This window comes from Filicampus tigris, chromosome 22 (genome assembly GCF_054856515.1).
Source record: "Filicampus tigris isolate MCC_2025a chromosome 22, RoL_Ftig_1.0, whole genome shotgun sequence".
Classification (NCBI taxonomy): Eukaryota; Metazoa; Chordata; class Actinopteri; order Syngnathiformes; family Syngnathidae; genus Filicampus; species Filicampus tigris.
In genome coordinates, this window is record NC_141238.1 from 3,105,866 (window position 1) to 3,124,520 (window position 18,655).

An 18,655-nucleotide genomic window follows, 5' to 3' on the forward strand; every position below is an offset into this window, starting at 1 on the left:
GTAGGAGAACAATCACATTTCAATTTAAGAAGTGGGAGCATCCTCTGCTGGTTGTAGAAAGATGGTACTCTTAGCAATACAAGAACATTTTTAACATTGTTGACGTTTGTGTTCCTAGCCTAACCAAATAAAAAATATGACCTCATCCTTGAACAGTAGTCCTTTGAGATTTGAATGCAGGTGGATGTTGTAACTCTGGTAGTGCCTTTAGGGGGAATTTGGTGCAGCTGAAAGATGACAACCACCACGTAGCCGGCCCCTTTCCAGATTGTCCAAAAAGCCTGTTGCTCCTGTCGTCATGGTCTACCTTCAGGAGCTCAACCAGCCCTATACTCACTCTAGTGTCCTCTTTAGTCAACCTGTTTTTGGCTATGACTCCATTAGTTAAAAAAACGCATGATCAATTCATTTTTATCTAGTACATAGGAACAGGGGAGGAAAAATTGCTAATTGGGTCCAATATGGACATTTTTACTTAGGCGTGTACTCACTTTTGTTGCAAGCTTTTTAGAAATTAATGGTTGAGTGTTGAGCTACTTTGAGGGGCCAGTAAATTTACCCTTAAAGGCAACGTATTATATCTTAGCAGTATTTTGTACCAAACTGCTGTTGGTAATGTTTTTTTTTTTTTTATCATCAGATTCTGCACAAAAAAACCCTTTGATTTGTTGTTGACTATTGTGTTCTCAAGATGACCTCATGAAAACTATGATCTCATCTGTTGACAGTAAGTCCTTTGGCATTTGAATACAGGTGGATTTCCTTCAGGCTAATTGGGTGCAGTTGCAAACTGTCAAATGGAGAGTAGCCAACATTAAGGCATTTGCGAAATCATAAATCATTATAAACAAACAGAAATATGTCATTGTGATGAGCGTGAATGACGTCTTGTGTGCTTTTTGAGTCCATTGAGCAGCACTGTGATCATATTAATAAGATGGTATGGAACTGGCAAAAGTATACAGATTTTATTTTGTATTATAGTATTGGGTGGATGACTGTTTAGCACGTCCGCCTCACAGTACAGAGGTCCAGGGTTCAAATCCGCGCTCCCGATTGATTGTCTATGTGAGCCCTGGTATTGGCTGGCAACCAGTTCATGCTGTACCCTAGTGCCCGAAGACGGCTGGGAGAGGCTCCAGCACGTCCGCGCCCTGCGTGAGAATGAGCGCTTTGGATCATGGGTGGATGGATGGATATTGTACTTTATTAAAAGAAATAATTTATCTTACTTATGTTTTGTATTTACTTTGTGAAATGACCCTGGGAGATAAAAATACAACATTAGACCTTCTTTATTGATCCCCAGAAGGGAAATTCAGGTGTTACAGCAGTAGAAATACAATGTACTCAAATAGAAATACTCATATTTAATAAACATTCTATACAAATGGTATACTAGTATTATATATAATATAGTTATAGTTACATAGTATAATAATGTGAACAAATGTAGCACTAGACTTCTCGGAAATGGTATGTTTCCCAGTCCTCGTTAATTATGGCTCTACGGCCTCATCAAGGAGAACTTCCCGGACGGATCTGGGACAAACCATTTCTCCCAGCGTTCCATGTGAACAGCAGGGTAGCCCCACGGTTTGAATGGGCCGTTCCAGTGCAGCAGCTGTGCCTTCTGCACAAAGCTCTCAGGATAGCCAGCATCTGGACTCCAACCTAAACACACACACAAAAGTCTTTTTCGTGTCCTTCATTCATCAATCGAGTGGATGATACTTACCAAGATGTCTGACGTTCCAGATTGGATCCAACGTGGTGTATTTGTCATGAAAAACAATGAGCATCGGTGGAGTGGCCACACCGCCTGCCATAGCACTGCTGTAGATGTTTAGCCTGATTCGAAGCAGAGAGAACATGATCAAATCATTATTATCAAGTTGAGGCTTTATACTGTAGTTGACTAAAAATGACATTTATCTCGATAAACAGGATGAGAGCCTCGTGAGCCAGTTGGTGGCACATCTTGGGAATGGGAAAGAAGTAATCATTTGAAAATGTAAACACTGGCAGAGATTGATCGAAAAAAGGATTGCATATGAAACGTATCAGTTTGTGACTAACGATCTCTCCTTACTGCTTGGCTGGGAGGAATCACGCATCATTCCACTTGGCTTCAATTTTGACAGCAGGTCTTACAATAATGGCAAACGAAGACATGTAATCATACTTGACATTGTCCTCCATGCACTTCTGGAGCTGTTTGGTGATCTTCTGCTTTTTCCATTCGCGTATATCCGCCACAAACACGCCAGGGTTGAAGGAGCAGTCATTGGGATTGATGCCGAGGTCTTTGACTTCTTGTTTTCTGTAGTCCAGGAAGCCCATGTAGGTTGTCTACAGGGGGATACGCTTACAGGGAAGGTCGTTATGCTTCATTTGCAGAAATCCATGCGCATTTCGCCATGCATTATACAATACGATACAATTTTATTTGAATAGTGCATTTCACAACAGCTACAGCTGTAACAAAGCACTTTACATACATCATTGACAAAGCCCACCTGCATGCCAACGCTGCGCACCATCTCGTGAGTGGAGGGCAGGTCACAGTCGGTGGCGAAAGCAGCGGCGTGTTGCGGCTTTAGCTTGATTTCAAACAGCTCCTGAATGTCACCTGTGCAGGGAAGTAATAAAAGGATTCAATGAACATGAGTGTGTTACATGAACTGAGTCCCTCTTGTATAATGTACCCTGTAGAATGACGTCATCGTCTAAGTATATGACCCTCTCGTGGTTCATCTCAAGCAGTGGTAGGTAAAAGCGCACAAAGTTGAGCTGCAAAACGAAGGAGTCAACATGTTTTATTTCAGTGCCACTGCACGTATTATTTATTTTTATTTTTTTAACAACCTTACTGGATGCAATAGATCCGGTCTGGAGGAGTCAGGCTTCACTTTCCCCTTCAGAACCATTGGATTAAACTCCAAGATCTTATATTTGATGCCTTTTAGATGGGTTTCCTCTATGTAACGTCTGAAAGGAGAGTGGCAATTATTTGATTTGTACGATATATGAAAATATAGAGTTCTTCGGGAAAACGTTTCAAATGTTATACATTTCACAATAGAGAACGTCTCAGACAATCCTACATTGATAACAAGGTCAAACCTGGTCAGTGTAACAGCGTCTCGTAGCGTAACAATATAGAAGAGCACATTAGCATCCGTGTTGCTCCGGATGCTATTGATGGTTGCCATGGTTGCGCCCATCCGCTCCTCTGACGCGCAGATGACGACGGGGATTACACGATCCATTTCTTTCGCCACGCTACCACCGAGTTTCTTCCAGTGACCTTGAGAGAAGGCGCAGTTATTTCTCAATAAAATTTTGTTTGAAAAAAAAAAAAAAGGTAAAAATGTTCATTTACCTGAAATTTTGCGTCGACTGGAGGCACGGAGTAGCGAGCTGTGTAGGAGCAAGTACAGCATCAGCACCAGCAGCAGCACCAGGACCTGATTGACTGGCACAGGGATGACAACTGTTTGCCACTTTTATGTCCATATACAGAGGACATAAAAGGTTTACACAGCCCTGTTCAAATACCAGGTTTTGTGTTGTCGGAAAAAAAAGTCATTTCAAAGCTTTTGTCTACACCTATAACTTGGTCAATCCACAAGAAAAAAAGGAAATCTTTTTAAGAGGGTAAGTCAAAATACACTATGGAAATAATGTGGTTAAATAAGTGTGCACGCCCTCTTCTAACTGGGGATGTAGCTGTGTTTAAAATTAACTAATCACATTCAAACTCATGTTAAATGGGAGCCAGCACACACCTATCAAAATTGAAAGTGTCTCTAATTAAACCCAAATATAATTGAGTTGTAGTAGTCTTTTGCTGTTTTTATTCCCTCTTTCTAATAGAGGGCTGAATGTTTTTGACTGCTAAAATGTTTTTTTACTGTATTCTTGGGTTGAACATTTTGGTCCTCAAATATACAATGTTGCATACAATGTCTCTTTTGTTTTATGTGTCAGTTTTACTGCAAACTTCAGCTGGGAGTGACAAAAGACAGCTTGAAGCAAGCAAGCAAGCAAGCAGATTCACTCGCCGCTTAGTTGAATGTGTGATTGCTTCTGACCCAACACAGTTTATTGTATTATACTGTTTGTATATGCGAGTAATAAGTCAGGGTAATCTTATCATTCCTTCATTACATTCTCTTAGTATCGGGAATTACATTGTATACTTGTACTCACTAGTCAACAAACTAGCCTGCTACCACACTTCCCATTTCATGGTATAACTACGATATGAATGCTAATTGTTGAAGTGTTTTTTTTCTGTTGCTGGCCAAATGTTCTTATTTTCACAAAATATTACAAGATATTTCATTCTCACTTTTTCTCAGAAGAGCCATAGTTCATGGTTGTGTTCTAGGTCATGTGCAAAAATCTGTAAAAGAGAAAAAACACAAAGTGATCCATCTATCTATCTATCTATCTATCTATCTATCTATCTATCTATCTATCTATCTATCTATCTATCTATCTATCTATCTATCTATCTATCTATCTATCTATCTAATAAAGATGTGTGGTGTGTATTAAATGGGGGAAAGTGTTGACATTAGGAGTGTCAGAGGAGGGGTCAGCTGGTTGGTAGGGAAAACCAAAGCCAGATGTTTTTTCTTTTCTAGAGGGCTCTACCACTTCCTTGCAACAGGAAACAAATAAAACACACAAACTCTTGTAATCCTACTTTATCACGTCAGATTCAATTGATGACCACGTTTCATTTCATTATTTTCTTTAAAGTCTTGTTATCAGAATTTTGCAGAGTCAAATGAAACCCTAACACTCAGCAGGACACACACGCTTGTGTATCTGGTTTGTTTGTCATTGTTTAAAGCTGCCAAAAACATCTGGAACTGGTTACGTTCTGAAACACTCCCTTCAGAAAGCTTCCAGAACCAGCCGGCAATGGCACAATTACTCTTGGAATATATTCGTGCATTGTTTCCCCCCTAATTTACATGTGTAGATCACTAAAGCCACACATAATCTCCATTATCTAAATCATATTCAACAATTAAACTAACATAAACTAGACTCTGTTCTGTACACCTTTTCCAGTAAGGAAAATTACACTACACATTTTAAACTATAGCTTACTAAAAAGCTTTCTATACACAAAAAATACATTGAGATTGTATTTACAATGCATTCTATCAATGATTGCGTAGACATGAGAATTTTATATGAAAACATGCAAGCTAATGTAAACAAGAATTTCCCCAAAACACACAATTCGACGTTGCATAAAAAAATAAATAATGCATCACAAACAGTATACACGTGCACAATACATAATGTATTTATGTGTATTAACTAGACTCAAGCTAAATATTTATTGACTTTTTCTTTCATCTAACTGAAGTAGCACATTATGTTCCCTTGCTGTCACTGAAATATAATTATAACATACTACAATATAAAATAGCATATTCAAGCATGTTTATGGGTACTTGCCTGAAGGAAAGCAGGCCTGCATGGTGCTCAAAGTCCATGTCGAGGAATGAAACTGCCCAGTCCCACTAACCGTCCCACTTTCTTTATCATTCCTCCCTCTTTCTCCCCCTCGATGGAGCTGGTCGCACTCATTCGCCAAGATTGTCATTATTCGCTTCCCCTTTTGCCAGAAGCAGGATTAGCTGTCCTCGCTTAAATGAATTGTTGTTCTCTTCAAAGATTGATGCAGTTTTTGTGTTAATACCATGAAACACAGTCACAGTTTTAGGCAAAAAAACGTTGTAGCGTTACATTAATTAAGTCTGGAAATGTGGCACAAGTACCCTTTGGGCTGTTTCTAGTGGTACAAAAAACAACATTTACACCATACATTCCTGTTTAAACTTTTTTTTTCCAATTCATTACGTTTTTTATTTTTCAAGCACATTTTTGGTTCAGCTGGCTTTAAAGTTATGTGCATGTAATATTTAAGAACTGTTTGGTTTAAAACATTTAAGTGCATTTTATGTAACTTAGGGGCAATGCATTTTAACTGAATTATTACTTACGAAATGTCCATTCTTTCCCAATGTTAATGTTTAAACTGTGCGTATGTCACAATGGCTTAATTGCAATAATAAACACTTTTGATGAACACTTTAAGGCCTATACTTTATTTTTAATGCCATTTTAAAGTCCTTTTTGGAGATTGTTGGAGCGCTAAGTATTTCTTTCAGGTGGTACTTGGTGTTAAAAGTTCGATAACCACAAATATCATCCCATAAATATGCCCTCTGCATTCACGCACTGAATAAAAAGGGGCGGGTAGGGGATCCCGGAGTCAGTTCCAACACAACTACATTACCCACAATCCATCGATTCTTAATGCTGCTGTTCCTGCGTTGAATGTCCGGTTTACGTTTATCCGTAAAACGATTGATCCTCTTAAATGTTTGACTGCATTTGCCAGTAAAGTATTAAAATTATTACTAACATATTAATACAAACCCCAGAAATAACCCTAACCTGGTCACTGGAATTGATGTTTCAACAGTCTGTCGGTTGGCCAACATCACTAGCAACAACAACACTTGCCCCTATATGTCAAGATTGCCGTCGTGGAGCATAACAAAATGTCTTCATGTTGTTAAAAGTACTCTTGTTTTCCTCTTAGATATTCTTGAGAGGTTGTTGACAGCATGGACGAAGACGGTCTGAAAGTACTGGTGAAACTAACCCAGGATGGACAGTTTAGCTCTCTGAAAAAACACATGAAGACATGCGGACTAATGGAGGCTGCCGGAGACAAACACTATGGCCGGTCCGGAGATACTCTTCTACACTACGCCGCCCGACACGGACACTTGGACATTTTAGACTTTCTCATAAAAGAAGTCGGCACCGATGTTGAGGTTTATAACAACGACTACAAGCGGCCGCTGCACGAAGCTGCTTCCATGGGCCACCTAGCATGTGTCAGCTATTTGCTGCAGGAGGGAGCACAAGTGGACAGTTTAAAGAAGGCGGATTGGTGAGACGTTCACAGTTGTACACCGAAAATGTGCTTTTTCCGTGCCTCTTACACCTATGATGTATGAAATGTGTAGTGTAACACAGCAATGTCAGCTCCCTTCGATAGCTCAGTTGGTAGAGCGGAGGACTGTAGAGGCAGATGCTGAAATCCTTAGGTCGCTGGTTCGAATCCGGCTCGAAGGAGACATTTTTTCCCTGCCTTTTAAAAACATGGTTTGTATTGTGGGGATAAGCGCTTTGGATAATGGCTCAATGGATATATCGATTAAGACTGAGCTCCTGTAGTAGTAAAAAAAAGTTGACAAGGGTTAGGGATAGACAATACCCACGTGACACATGACTACACAGAATCAGGGAGTTTAAACACACTTTATGGAAAACGTCAACTATTGTAAAACATTTATTAACTTAACAGGGACAAGTAAATAAGTTACCACAATGTCCATTGAATTATGATGCACAAACGGTTTCATTCTTTACATTCTATTTACTTATGTAGTTACTGTATATTCTCATAAAGTACAGCGCTGCAGAGTGTTTTCTTTCTTCTTTTTATGGGAATAGATAAGTTTGGAAGGATCCTAATTTCTAAGTAGTGTCTTTAGGTGGAAAAACTCATCCCTGCACTTTTCGTACACAATTCTCCCTGCCAGGACCCCTTTGATGATGGCCTGCACTCGCAGGAACCTGGACGTGATCCGAGAGCTGATGGAGCGCTCCGCGGACCCGCACCTGAGAAACAAAGATGGCTGGAATGCCTTCCACATCGCCTGCAGGGAAGGCGATCCCCTGGTGGTCCGCTACCTTCTCGACGTCGCTCCGGATGTGTGGAGAAGTGAAAGTAAGACGCGCAGGACACCTCTGCACACGGCGGGTGAGCTGTTCTCATGTCTCTAATCGGGTGCACATTACATACCTGTATGTATTTCATGATCTGATTTGTTTGCTTGTTGTCTAGCTATGCATGGCTGTGAAGAGGTTGTTGGCATCTTGCTTGAGAGGTAAGCTGAGCACAATCCAAGATCGTAATACTGTAACATCAAATCATCTTTAATTAGGCTAAAAAGCCAAGCAAAATATCCGCCTCCAATCTTTGCAGTGATCCTTTTTCAGGACCGACTAATGTTAGTGCACACTCATGTAGAAGTAAGTTAACGCAAGGAAAGAGTGCATAAGAGACATGGAATGCCCTAAGTTTGGGATCATTTCACACTTAATTAAAAAACACAATGTGTGTACTGCAAAAACAGAATGTACTAATGTACCACACCAACACGTGCAAGGTTGTATAAATGTATAGACGTTGGCTAATTTAACATAGGCTAGTGCCACGATTTAGGATGCAGTTCAAGTCTAATTTAACATGACTCAAAGAGAGTGCTGCTTTTTGCTGGCAAGATTCACTGCCTTGAAATGAAGTGTCATTTCGAGGTTAATGTGTTGTCCAGATGCGACTACACCCCAGATGACAAAGACAGCTGCGGGGTCACGCCTTTCATGGATGCGGTGAGGAACGGACACATCTCATTGGCCAAGCTTCTTTTGGGGAAACACCAGGTAGAATCTTTGCTAGGTAGTTGCTAGTTGACATGTAATGTTTGGCATATAAATCACATATTTCTATTTGAGCCAATTTGTATGCGCGTATGTACTACACTATAGGCATCTCCAACTGCAGCTGACATGCTTGGGGTTCAGCCAGTGCACCAGGTGGCCGTCACTGGTCAGGACGAGGCGCTGCGGTTTCTCGTAGGGGAGCTCCATATTGACGTCAACCAGAGGGCCACTGGCTTGCAGCTCACCTCCTTGCATTACGCTGCCAAGGTAGGATTATAGTTACGTTCACATTCATAATTCGTCGGCTCTTAAATTAAACCCCAAAGTTAAATACAACTGAACTTGACTTAGTCTGTGGTACTTTCACATACGCCTACGTACCAGGGTTTGAGTATCACTGGTGTAGAGGATTTGTACATGAGGCGCCGGCAACGGACACATTGCCAGACACAAAAATCCCACCTCCACGTGTCGGCACCATCGCCTAGCAGTTTGGTACTGTATGTGCTGTTTATCAGAAGCTAATACTAATGTGTACATTCACCAAAATCCATTGCAGAGCAGATTATCTTTTAACTTTTAGACATTGTCATCCAACCGATGAAAATGGCTCTGAATCTTTACCCAGCCTAGCTTCCAAGTCATGGTTGGAGAAGTGTTGTGTTTGGGGGCGGTTATTATGCAAATTAGACATACTGTGACTTCACGGTTCTGCAAAATTAAAAAAAACTCATTTACAGGCACATTTTCAGAAAGAGTCAGGTTATGAAAGATTTATTTAGCTGAACTATGTGTACACAGACAATTAAAAAGTCCATTGTCTATGATACGTCCACTTCAATAAGGGATCTTCATTCATTCTATTCATTATATTTTATTTAATTCATGAAATGATTGCTCTCATCCATGTGAGTACATAATGATTACGCCAGGAGTGACAGTAAATATTATAATACTGCACCGTGTGTGTGTTTCTGCACGTGTTTAGGAAGGCCACGTTTCCACTATAAAGACGCTGCAAGATTTGGGAGCAGATCTTCACGCTCGGGACAAAAAGGGCAGAACAGGTAAACTGGTTATCAGACTCCATCCCCATATCCATCCAATTGCACACAGGAAGGCCAGCGTGAGATCTGACTCCAAGACATCAGAAATATGTGACAGACATTCCAGCCACTAGGCTACCGTGCTGCCCATGATCAGACTCCTCCTGCTCAGTGCAATGCGATATGGAAAATATATTGCTAATTGCAATGACTTCCTAACCCTAACCCTAACCCTAACCCCCCTTGAAACCTTGCTTCTTTATAGTTTGGCCAACTTTTCTTTGTACTTCAGTGTCTGTACTATTTATTTATCCATTTATATGTTTGTTTGTTTATTTATTTATTTATTTTGTCTCCCGCAAGCTCTCCATATGGCTTCCATCGGACAGCACGCGCAAGCCGCCAGGACGTTACTGCAGCTCGGGCTCGAAGATTCCCAAGATGCATCTGGCACTACTGGAGAGCAGCTTGCCCAAAAATCTGACATAATGCATGTCTTTGACTGCAGTTAATCAGATAGAGGGCATTATAATTCTAATATAATAAAGGAAGAAACATCAATGTTTTTCTTCTTTTTTCCATCTCAAGTAGCTAAAACCACATTTCACAGAACTTTTAATCCTTTACACTTGTAGTGCCTGGAATTAAAAGATTCCTATCAAGTATATATATAGTTTTAATTAATCGGCCGATTAATCTGTTGTCTAAATATTTTCTGCCAAATATTGGAATCAGCTACAAGTCAAAATAAAGGCTGAGTTTGTAATTTTAACCAACGCGACGTTGAAACAATGGCCGAGAACCAGACTAATGACGTAAATAACGTGAGCTAACTTTGCTAACTTGTCGTCATCAAGTGAATGACAGGCACAGACCACGCCCCACCCTGCTGTCTCCTGACGCCGCCTGAGCCCCCCTTCCCACTCAACCCAGCCGGATCTCCATTTTCTTCTTTTCCCTGACAAGGAGCTTCGCCACCAGAACCCAAAGGCTTATTCGAAATGAATGACGAATACGACGTAATCGTCCTCGGCACCGGGCTGACGGTGAGGAAATTCTTGAACGAGTCCGCTCGCCTCGCTTTGGAAGCGCTTTGCAACCTGTTAACCCAGTGGTTAGCTCTTAAGGCTAACTGGGCCTAATTAGCTTCGGCTAAGTGACTAGCTTAACATGAGAAGCTGGCTAACTCAACCGCCACCAATTTCCTCTTACAAACGTCCGATTAAAAGTGCTCATTTTAAGTTAAGTCGTTGCTGCAAGGCGTGCACGACTAGAAAGAGTAGCAACAAACCGGTGAGTTGGCAGTGTAGTGCTGGCACCGGCAGATCACTTAGTCGAGAGAAGATTAATCGTAGATTATTGGTGCGCTAACATTAGCCCATCTAATTTAAGGTAACTACGACTGTTAAAAACGACGTCTAAATGTCCTGTTGAACTTGTGCCCTGTTGATGTAACTTGTCTTCCTGGTGATCGTTTGTTCTAATTAAGTAATGAATGACAGCCAATAAAATGGAATATAACCACAAAACTCGGCGGTTGTTTTCAAACTTGTAGCCACTGAGCAGTACTCAAGAGGAAGCAGGAAAGTGCAATCTCAAGTTAAAGTGGTCTCGAATGACGAATTGTTTTAGGGTGTCAAGTAGTTTTTTGGTTGACATTTAGTTCAAGTTGATAAATGTCAGGCAACGTCATAGTAGGTAACTTATCGTATACGTATAGTCGCTATACAAGCAGTATACTCAACAGGAAGCAGGTATGTGAAATTTCAAGGTTAATTGTTCACTGTATGGTATTACGACATGTGTTTTACCTTTCTGGTGTCATTTCATTTAAATTGTTAAGTGACTGCCATTAAAATAGAATAGAAGATTATAGCTACAACATTTGCTGTTTTATCTAAACGTGCTGTCACTGTTCAAGCAGCATAATCAATAGGAAACAACAAGGCTGTAGTCAAGTTCGAGTCACAAAGTTCCGAGTCCAAATCGAGATGAATAAACCGTAATGCAGAAAAATACTATTTTCATGACTACAGAATTAGATAAATTTCATTTTGCTCAACACTCTTCTTAGATGGTATGGAATCTTTTGTTTCATTGATCATGTGTGCAGATAGACAACAACAACACTCTGCAAGTGTCAAACAAAGTTTAATGTGGTGCCGTTTGTGTCCAAAATAGTCTTCTTACAGAATCTGCAGGTTGCTTCATCTTTGTTTTTTTTGGTTTTTGTTTTTAAAACGTTGTGGCTAGCGGCAATTCTAGATGGTTGGTGAAACGACATTTTATAACGCTCCTGTTGGCTGACATGACCGAAAGAAAAAGGCTGCATGCTTTGGCGCTCGGAGGACGTTAATTTTCAGGAATAAAAACATAGTTGGACTCGGTCAAGTAGATACAAATATTTTGAGTCCATTGAAAATATTTTGATTTCAATGAGTCCAATGGGCAAGTCCAAGACGACAACTTTATTCAAGTTGATAAATGACAGCCAATAGACTAGAATGTAACGCCAAAACTTGCTGTTTTTATTTAACCCTGCACTGTTTAATAGGCCCTGAATGAATAATGATAAGGTAAATGGGTGCACTAATGGACCGGTTCTTAATCTGAAGCATTTGTTTCCCGTAGTTGGAGAAACATGAGTCAGTATCTGTGCAAAGGGTTGAAACCTACTGTAGTTCTAAATAGAGCAGTCATGTCGGACACTTATTCGCCCTACGGTAACAGTATGCTATCATTTACAAATGAAGTAGCTTGGTTCCGCTGTTAATGTCTGACGCATGACAGGGCTAATCCCGTGATGACTGTGGGACTGGAGCGGTCTTGAGGGGGCAGCTTTCAGTTGCAAAGCCGCCGTTTCTGAAGAATTCCACCTGAAGACGAGCCCCATAAGAGCCAATTGCAACGCGGATGTTTGCAGCCTGAGAACAATTGTAGTTCCATTTGTGTGCAACAAGAGAGTTTATTGAACATGCACTGAATAACACATTGAATAATCTGGGATGCTGGGGGGGGGGGGGGGGGGGGCACATCACAAGGTATCATTTGAAATGACACTCAAACATGCTGCTTGCTACTAGGAGTCAGGAAGTACTCTGTGAGTTTTTGCCTTCCTAAGCATGCACAAAATTTTACGGAAAGGAAGTGAAAGCATGCGGCGCTTCCTCTCTCACTACAATGCATCAGGTGTGGCTCGGTTTATATTGATGTCAAGCAAGTGACAGTGACATAACTGAAGTAAATTCAAAGGGACGTGCGTAGGTCATAGAGCAAAGTTACATGGTGTCATGGTGTCATGTGCTTTTTATTGGGAGAGCAGCCCAGTTTGCTGTTGGTTGATTGCTCTAATGTGTGAAACGGAATCTTACCTGTGGTGTTAATGTTTCCACTGAAGTTACATTCATGGCAGATTATCCTACTCTTATCAAAATGGCATCAAGGGGAAACACTTGTTTTGTTTAGTAATCAAGGAAAAAGTATACTTTTCCCCCCTGATGTCTGTGACATGCTTCTGTCAAAATACCCCAGGGATTGAGAATTACAGAACACTTGTCGTCCTGTTTTCCAGAGTTTTACTGAAATTAGTTTATGGTGGGCTGTCCTGTCATGCAAGGTAGCTACCGCTCACTTAGCCACCCTCGATAGTGGGGTCAGTGCAGAGGATGGCTTTCGTCACCATGTGGAGACCGACTCTACACTCTCATTTGCTGGCACCCACGTCTCTCACCACGGCCCGCCTTTTAAAGTCATGCACACTCAAATTCACATATCGTCGCTGTCCTGTGGAAAAAGACGTATGTCCAATTTTGGAGATGTTTTTAATGTTCACGTTAATGTGATGTCTGGAACGCAGAAAACCCATTCACATAAGAAAATTTGAAAATGAAAAAAAATGGACATTAGTGTTTTTCACTGAACAGCCACGATACAGTACAACATTGCATGGTGGCGACAACCTTAAGTGGACAGAAATAATACCTGCACCTCAAATGCATGTATTTTTGTATTTAATAATGCAAAATTCGTTTTTGATCTGATTAATTGATGGGATAATTAGGAAAAGATGAGTCTGGAAATATTCAAATACTAAAAAAAAAAATACCCAACATGCTCAGGAACTTCCAGGCTACTGTAATTCACATTTTCCTACAGCGTTAGCCTATGTTAGTGATTGAGTTTGGCGACTTTACGACAATTTTGGGTTACCTCACCATCATAGAAGCAGTACTCTGCCGTACAGTGAGAGTCCCCTGTACAACTAACCGACTTGCAATATATTGTACAGATGTTATCGTTAGTCATGTCATTGTTTTTTTGCTTCCAACAGGAATGCATCTTATCTGGAATCATGTCGGTGAAGGGGAAGAAGGTGCTGCACATGGACCGCAACTCTTACTACGGAGCTGAGAGCGCCTCCATCACACCTTTGGAGGATGTAAGCCCCACCCCACTTTTTTTTTTTTTTTTTTTTTGCGACATCAAGATTAACAGATTGAACTGCTTTTGGTTCTGTCTTTCCAGCTCTACGCACGCTTCAACCTTCCCGGCAAACCACCGGAGTCCATGGGAAAAGGTCGCGATTGGAACGTGGACCTGGTTCCTAAATTCCTGATGGCCAATGGTAAACCTTCCTGCACTGCATATTTCTTTGGACGTTGGATTGTCAAATACAGTGTTGGCTAGGGACAGAGCCCTGCCACGAATAATTTAGATTTACAATTTGTTGTATTTGTCACAAAATGGTGGCAAAGCGCTGTTTTTCTTTAAATGAGGCTCCTCACCTCATTTCAATGTAGTTCATTGGCAACAAAATGGCACAAAACAATACTTTATAATTATGCAGGGCTAGAGGATGAAAATAGCAAATAACAGAGGGTAGGTTTAAAAAACAAATATTTACGAGTATGTAAGGGAACACTGTAACCTCTAGGTAGCAGCATAAAGACTGAAATGCATATATATATATATCTATATATATATAGATATATATATACACGCACAGACACACACACACACACACACACAACATCGAATTCTTTGCAATTTGATTCCATTTTAAACACATTGACTTAAAATGCCAAGGCTGCTTGTCATGATAGACTCCCAAAAAGCGGTCCTTTTCATTGACAATGTATCTATCTGACATTGTATTTACATAGCCTGAGTGATGCTTACTTTTCTCAGGTCAACTGGTCCGCATGCTGCTGATCACCCAGGTGACCCGCTACCTGGATTTCAAAGTGATTGAGGGCAGCTATGTGTACAAGGCCGGCAAAATCCACAAAGTCCCCTCCACGGAGTCCGAGGCCCTGATGTCCAGTATGTCACCGTGGAGCGACAACCGCATCATCACCAGCTGTAGCTGTTCATGCCTCAGCTGTCTCTGCCAATCTGTCAAGGTCTGATGGGGATGTTTGAGAAACGACGCTTCAAGAAATTCCTGGTCTACATCGCCAACTTTGACGAAAACGACCCCAAAACCATGGAAGGCGTCGACCCCCACAAGACGCCCATGAAGTTTATTTTTCAGAAGTTCAACTTGGGCAACGAGGTCATCGACTTCACCGGCCACTCCCTCGCTCTCTACCGCACAGATGAGTCAGTAGTCCTTGCAATAATAGTACACTCAGACACTTTTGATTACTCATCGGGTCTACTTGCATTTGGGTTGCACATCATGAAAGCACAAACTTGCTATGAAGCCGTTTTTATTCTTTAGTAGCAAAATGCCATTTTTGAAAGACTGCATTTATGCGTACTTTGCATAATGTGTAGCTTGAATTTCACATTTGAAAAGTTGTGACTGGTGTATTTTTCTTACAATGATAACAGTGCTCACAACTACTCTCTTCCCCGTGTTCAGTTATCTGGATGAGCCCTGCATTGAAACAATAAACAGGATCAAGCTTTACAGTGAGTCGCTCGCCAGATACGGCAAGAGTCCTTACCTCTACCCCCTGTACGGCCTGGGAGAACTGCCACAGGGCTTTGCCAGGTATGACAGCCTCCAATAATAATGAAACCATAAAAAATCTGAGCTTTGCAGCCGCTGTGACGATAGAACAAAGTTCCATCCAGTAGATGAATTGTATGAAAAGTACGGTTTGGCTACATGTAGGGGTGGGCGATATGACGATATTAGATCGTTAAGCGATTCAACGTGTTCACGATCTCATAAAGCCGGAAGATCGTTTGATCGTCTACACGGCACATTCTATACAGTTTAGCTCTATGCCGGCGCAAAGCCGCCGACGCGTATACCCGACCGACCAATCACAGCACGCACAGTGCACCGTATGTGACACTCCCCGCCTCCCTGTCTGTTTGAAATAGCGGGAAGCTAGAGCGGAAAGTCACCACGAAGCAGAGTTGGTCCCGAAAAGAAACTCCACATCCACAGTGTCGATTTGGTTTGGCTTTTCCTCGGAGGAGAAAGCGCAAACCAATTATTTGCAAAGTTTGCAGAGACTCGGTTCGGACGTCAGCGCCGACAGCCAAAGCAAACGCAGATCAGACACATGGTAGCCAGAGGCAGCCGCTAGCTCCAAGCTAACACAAGCCACGCTAACACAGTCATTTAACAAGGGCTCTCCATATGAAAAAACAAGCAAGCAGTGTAAAGAAGTAACTGAGGCAGTGACTCATTACCTTGCTGAAGACATGATACCCATTAAAACAGTGGAAAACAAGGGCTTTAAAAGACTCTTCAAAGAACTGAACCCGCGTTACGAGCTGTGCTTTTATGTTTACATTTACTGCACATTTTGATAAAAATTGTCAGTATTCCAATTAAAACCTGTTCGGAAAGCTAAAATGGCTTAAAATGTCATTTTTTATCTTTGAGTTTTATTTACATTTTAACTATGTTTTATATGTTTAACATGAGGAAAATGGTCAGAAATGTGCAAATAAATCTTGAGAAATACGATATCAAAAAATAATCATTATAAGATCGTGATTTTATTTTTAAAAGATCGTGATGATATTTTTGCCATATCGCCCACCCCTAGTTACATGATTGCATCAGACGTACATTTCTATCATTTGTTGATTTTGTCTGTGCTGAATGGTGTTCACCATTCCAGGCTGAGCGCCATCTATGGTGGGACGTATATGTTAAACAAGCCCATTGAGGAGATAGTGATGGAGAATGGAAAGGTGGTTGGAGTCAAGTCGGAGGGGGAGGTAAGCATGCAGTCTTCGGATGGTTTTTTTTTCCCTTCCCTCTAGCTATGGTTGACCATCGTCAAAAGCTCAAGTTTCCCACCGGTGTTTTCATTTTGTATTTGTTTAGCCGCTTGTCCCTTTCTACAAATGGCTGAAAGTGCATCGTTTGATGTCAGGTTTAAAGAATGTTACTGATTGGCGCCTGTTTAAAAAAATAAATAAAATACTGTACTGAATTTCCATCTCCATGGTTGTGTTTGTCCCGCAGATCGCCAGGTGCAAGCAGCTGATTTGTGACCCCAGCTACTTTATGAGTCGTACTGAAAAAGTGGGCCAGGTGATCAGGGCCATCTGCATCCTGAGTCACCCCATCAGCAACACGGCCGACATCAACTCCTGCCAGATCATCATCCCCCAGAACCAGGTCAACAGGAAGCACGGTGTGTACTTCAGCAATTTTACACGCAACCAATAGAAATGCAAAGGAAAGCGGCTGCTGTGAAGCCTTTTGTGCGTCTCTACTTCCAGACATCTATGTTTGTATGATCTCCTCCGCTCACAACGTGGCAGCGAAGGGCAGATACATCGCCATCGCCAGCACCACAGTGGAAACAAACGACCCCGAGAAAGAGATCAAGCCCGCGCTGGATTTACTGGAGCCCATCGAGCAGAAGTTTGTCAGCATCAGTGACCAGTATGCTCCGACTGACCTGGGCAAAGAAAGCCAGGTAAACGGACTATTTTTGATACATTGATGTGATGTTCCTAAATTAAGGTGTCAATATGAATTGCTTTTTTGCTTTTTATTGAGGAGGAAAAAAAACAATTATCAGAAATTGTATTTAAAAAAAAAAAAAAAACAACAAAAAAAAAAAACAGGAGCAAGGTCATATTTTGGCCTGAAGAAAAATATCTTCAAGGTTCTTCAAAAAACTCCTAATTTAAAATAATGCTGCTTCATCTGTTCTCTCCGCGTAGATCTTCATCTCCCGTTCATACGATGCCACCACCCACTTCGAGACCACCTGCGACGACATCAAGAACATCTACCGGAGGATGACGGGCTCGGACTTTGACTTTGCGGAGATGGAGCGCGGGAAGAAGGACATCTACGGCGATGCTGCCGAGTAGAGACCGCCGCTGCAGCAACGCACTCATTATCAAAGACGAACGCTGCCCATAACTGAAATCTCATGTTATATAGAAAGAATACCTACTCCAAAAAAAAGAAAAAAAAATTACGCGACGCAGGAATATGTCGTGGTTCCGTGGGAAGTTGATCATCTAGAATTATGAGAATAGTATTGCTGGATTAAGTTCAGGGAGGGAGCTATGCTTTTTTTCTTAATTAAATAATCTCAGATGACTGATGCACTGAACAGTGGTTACTAATTCAGTGATTTCCTACGGTTTGATGTCAAAAACGATGCAGAGTCCAAAGATGCCAAACTAAGATCCAGTACATCATATTGTGTTTGTGGTCAGGGGGATTGACTTGTTCTGTCTTAAATTGTATTTGAAAGTGTTTGAGGTATTCAGTCACATCAAGTTGGTTTGGTTATGAAAACAAATAGACGTGACAAGTGGCTTTAAGGTTTATTTTTGTATATCCCCCACTGCAGCCACACACTACCATAAACCATAAAACTACCTGGACGTGTGCTCAGCAGCTTGTAACAACACGTAATATGTTCCTGTTTTGTGCAAAATGACGTGGGAACTGCTTACGAAGGACCAAATGTGTACTGCGGCAGTATTTGAATTGAGAGCTCTGCGATGTCATCTGTTTGAAACAACAAAAAATGAACGAGCAACTTGGGCTCCATTGATTTCTGTACTGCAAAGTAAAACAATTTGTCAAAAATGTCTTGGAAGTCTTTATT

At 41.2% G+C, this 18,655-nt stretch overlaps 3 protein-coding genes and 1 non-coding gene across 4 annotated transcripts; 3 read left to right on the forward strand and 1 right to left on the reverse strand.

Moving 5' to 3' along the window:
• Nucleotides 1-1,277: 1,277 nt before the first annotated feature.
• glt8d2 (glycosyltransferase 8 domain containing 2) lies at nt 1,278-5,752 on the reverse strand. Its single transcript, XM_086023158.1, has 10 exons — nt 5,488-5,752; nt 4,358-4,411; nt 3,386-3,478; nt 3,127-3,310; nt 2,874-2,991; nt 2,709-2,793; nt 2,520-2,632; nt 2,186-2,352; nt 1,739-1,851; nt 1,278-1,674 (listed from the first exon to the last, which is right to left on the reverse strand). Exons 2-10 carry the CDS (start codon nt 4,374-4,376, stop codon nt 1,508-1,510), a joined length of 1,059 nt encoding a protein of 352 aa, XP_085879284.1. The 5' UTR covers nt 4,377-4,411; nt 5,488-5,752; the 3' UTR covers nt 1,278-1,507.
• Nucleotides 5,753-6,343: 591 nt separating this feature from the next.
• Nucleotides 6,344-10,163, forward strand: ankrd16 (ankyrin repeat domain 16). Its single transcript, XM_086023157.1, has 7 exons — nt 6,344-6,997; nt 7,653-7,873; nt 7,958-8,000; nt 8,448-8,556; nt 8,662-8,823; nt 9,545-9,623; nt 9,966-10,163. The coding sequence occupies exons 1-7, from the start codon at nt 6,666-6,668 to the stop codon at nt 10,112-10,114; spliced, it is 1,095 nt and encodes a 364-aa protein (XP_085879283.1). The 5' UTR covers nt 6,344-6,665; the 3' UTR covers nt 10,115-10,163.
• trnay-gua (transfer RNA tyrosine (anticodon GUA)) lies at nt 7,096-7,182 on the forward strand. Its single transcript is given in 2 exon segments — nt 7,096-7,132; nt 7,147-7,182. It is a non-coding gene; the product is annotated as a tRNA-Tyr (tRNA).
• Nucleotides 10,164-10,463: 300 nt separating the features above from the next.
• gdi2 (GDP dissociation inhibitor 2) lies at nt 10,464-18,638 on the forward strand. Its single transcript, XM_086023156.1, has 10 exons — nt 10,464-10,648; nt 13,933-14,040; nt 14,127-14,226; nt 14,790-14,924; nt 15,005-15,203; nt 15,469-15,600; nt 16,691-16,790; nt 17,041-17,212; nt 17,301-17,500; nt 17,751-18,638. Exons 1-10 carry the CDS (start codon nt 10,604-10,606, stop codon nt 17,901-17,903), a joined length of 1,344 nt encoding a protein of 447 aa, XP_085879282.1. The 5' UTR covers nt 10,464-10,603; the 3' UTR covers nt 17,904-18,638.
• The last annotated feature ends 17 nt before the right edge of the window (nt 18,639-18,655 follow it).

Bases quoted from the DNA above. Each gene is read 5' to 3' on its own strand.
- glt8d2 (XM_086023158.1), bottom strand. The intron at 2,992-3,126 runs GTTTGACCTTGT...CTCTCCTTTCAG, and splicing joins GACGCTGTTACACTGACCAG to ACGTTACATAGAGGAAACCC. The intron at 2,633-2,708 runs GTACATTATACA...TTCCCTGCACAG, and splicing joins CGATGACGTCATTCTACAGG to GTGACATTCAGGAGCTGTTT.
- ankrd16 (XM_086023157.1), top strand. From the start codon at position 6,666: ATGGACGAAGACGGTCTGAAAGTACTGGTGAAACTAACCCAGGATGGA. The intron at 6,998-7,652 runs GTGAGACGTTCA...TCTCCCTGCCAG, and splicing joins AGTTTAAAGAAGGCGGATTG to GACCCCTTTGATGATGGCCT. The intron at 8,824-9,544 runs GTAGGATTATAG...GCACGTGTTTAG, and splicing joins CCTTGCATTACGCTGCCAAG to GAAGGCCACGTTTCCACTAT.
- gdi2 (XM_086023156.1), top strand. From the start codon at position 10,604: ATGAATGACGAATACGACGTAATCGTCCTCGGCACCGGGCTGACG. The intron at 15,204-15,468 runs GTCAGTAGTCCT...CCCCGTGTTCAG, and splicing joins GCTCTCTACCGCACAGATGA to TTATCTGGATGAGCCCTGCA. The intron at 15,601-16,690 runs GTATGACAGCCT...TCACCATTCCAG, and splicing joins CTGCCACAGGGCTTTGCCAG to GCTGAGCGCCATCTATGGTG.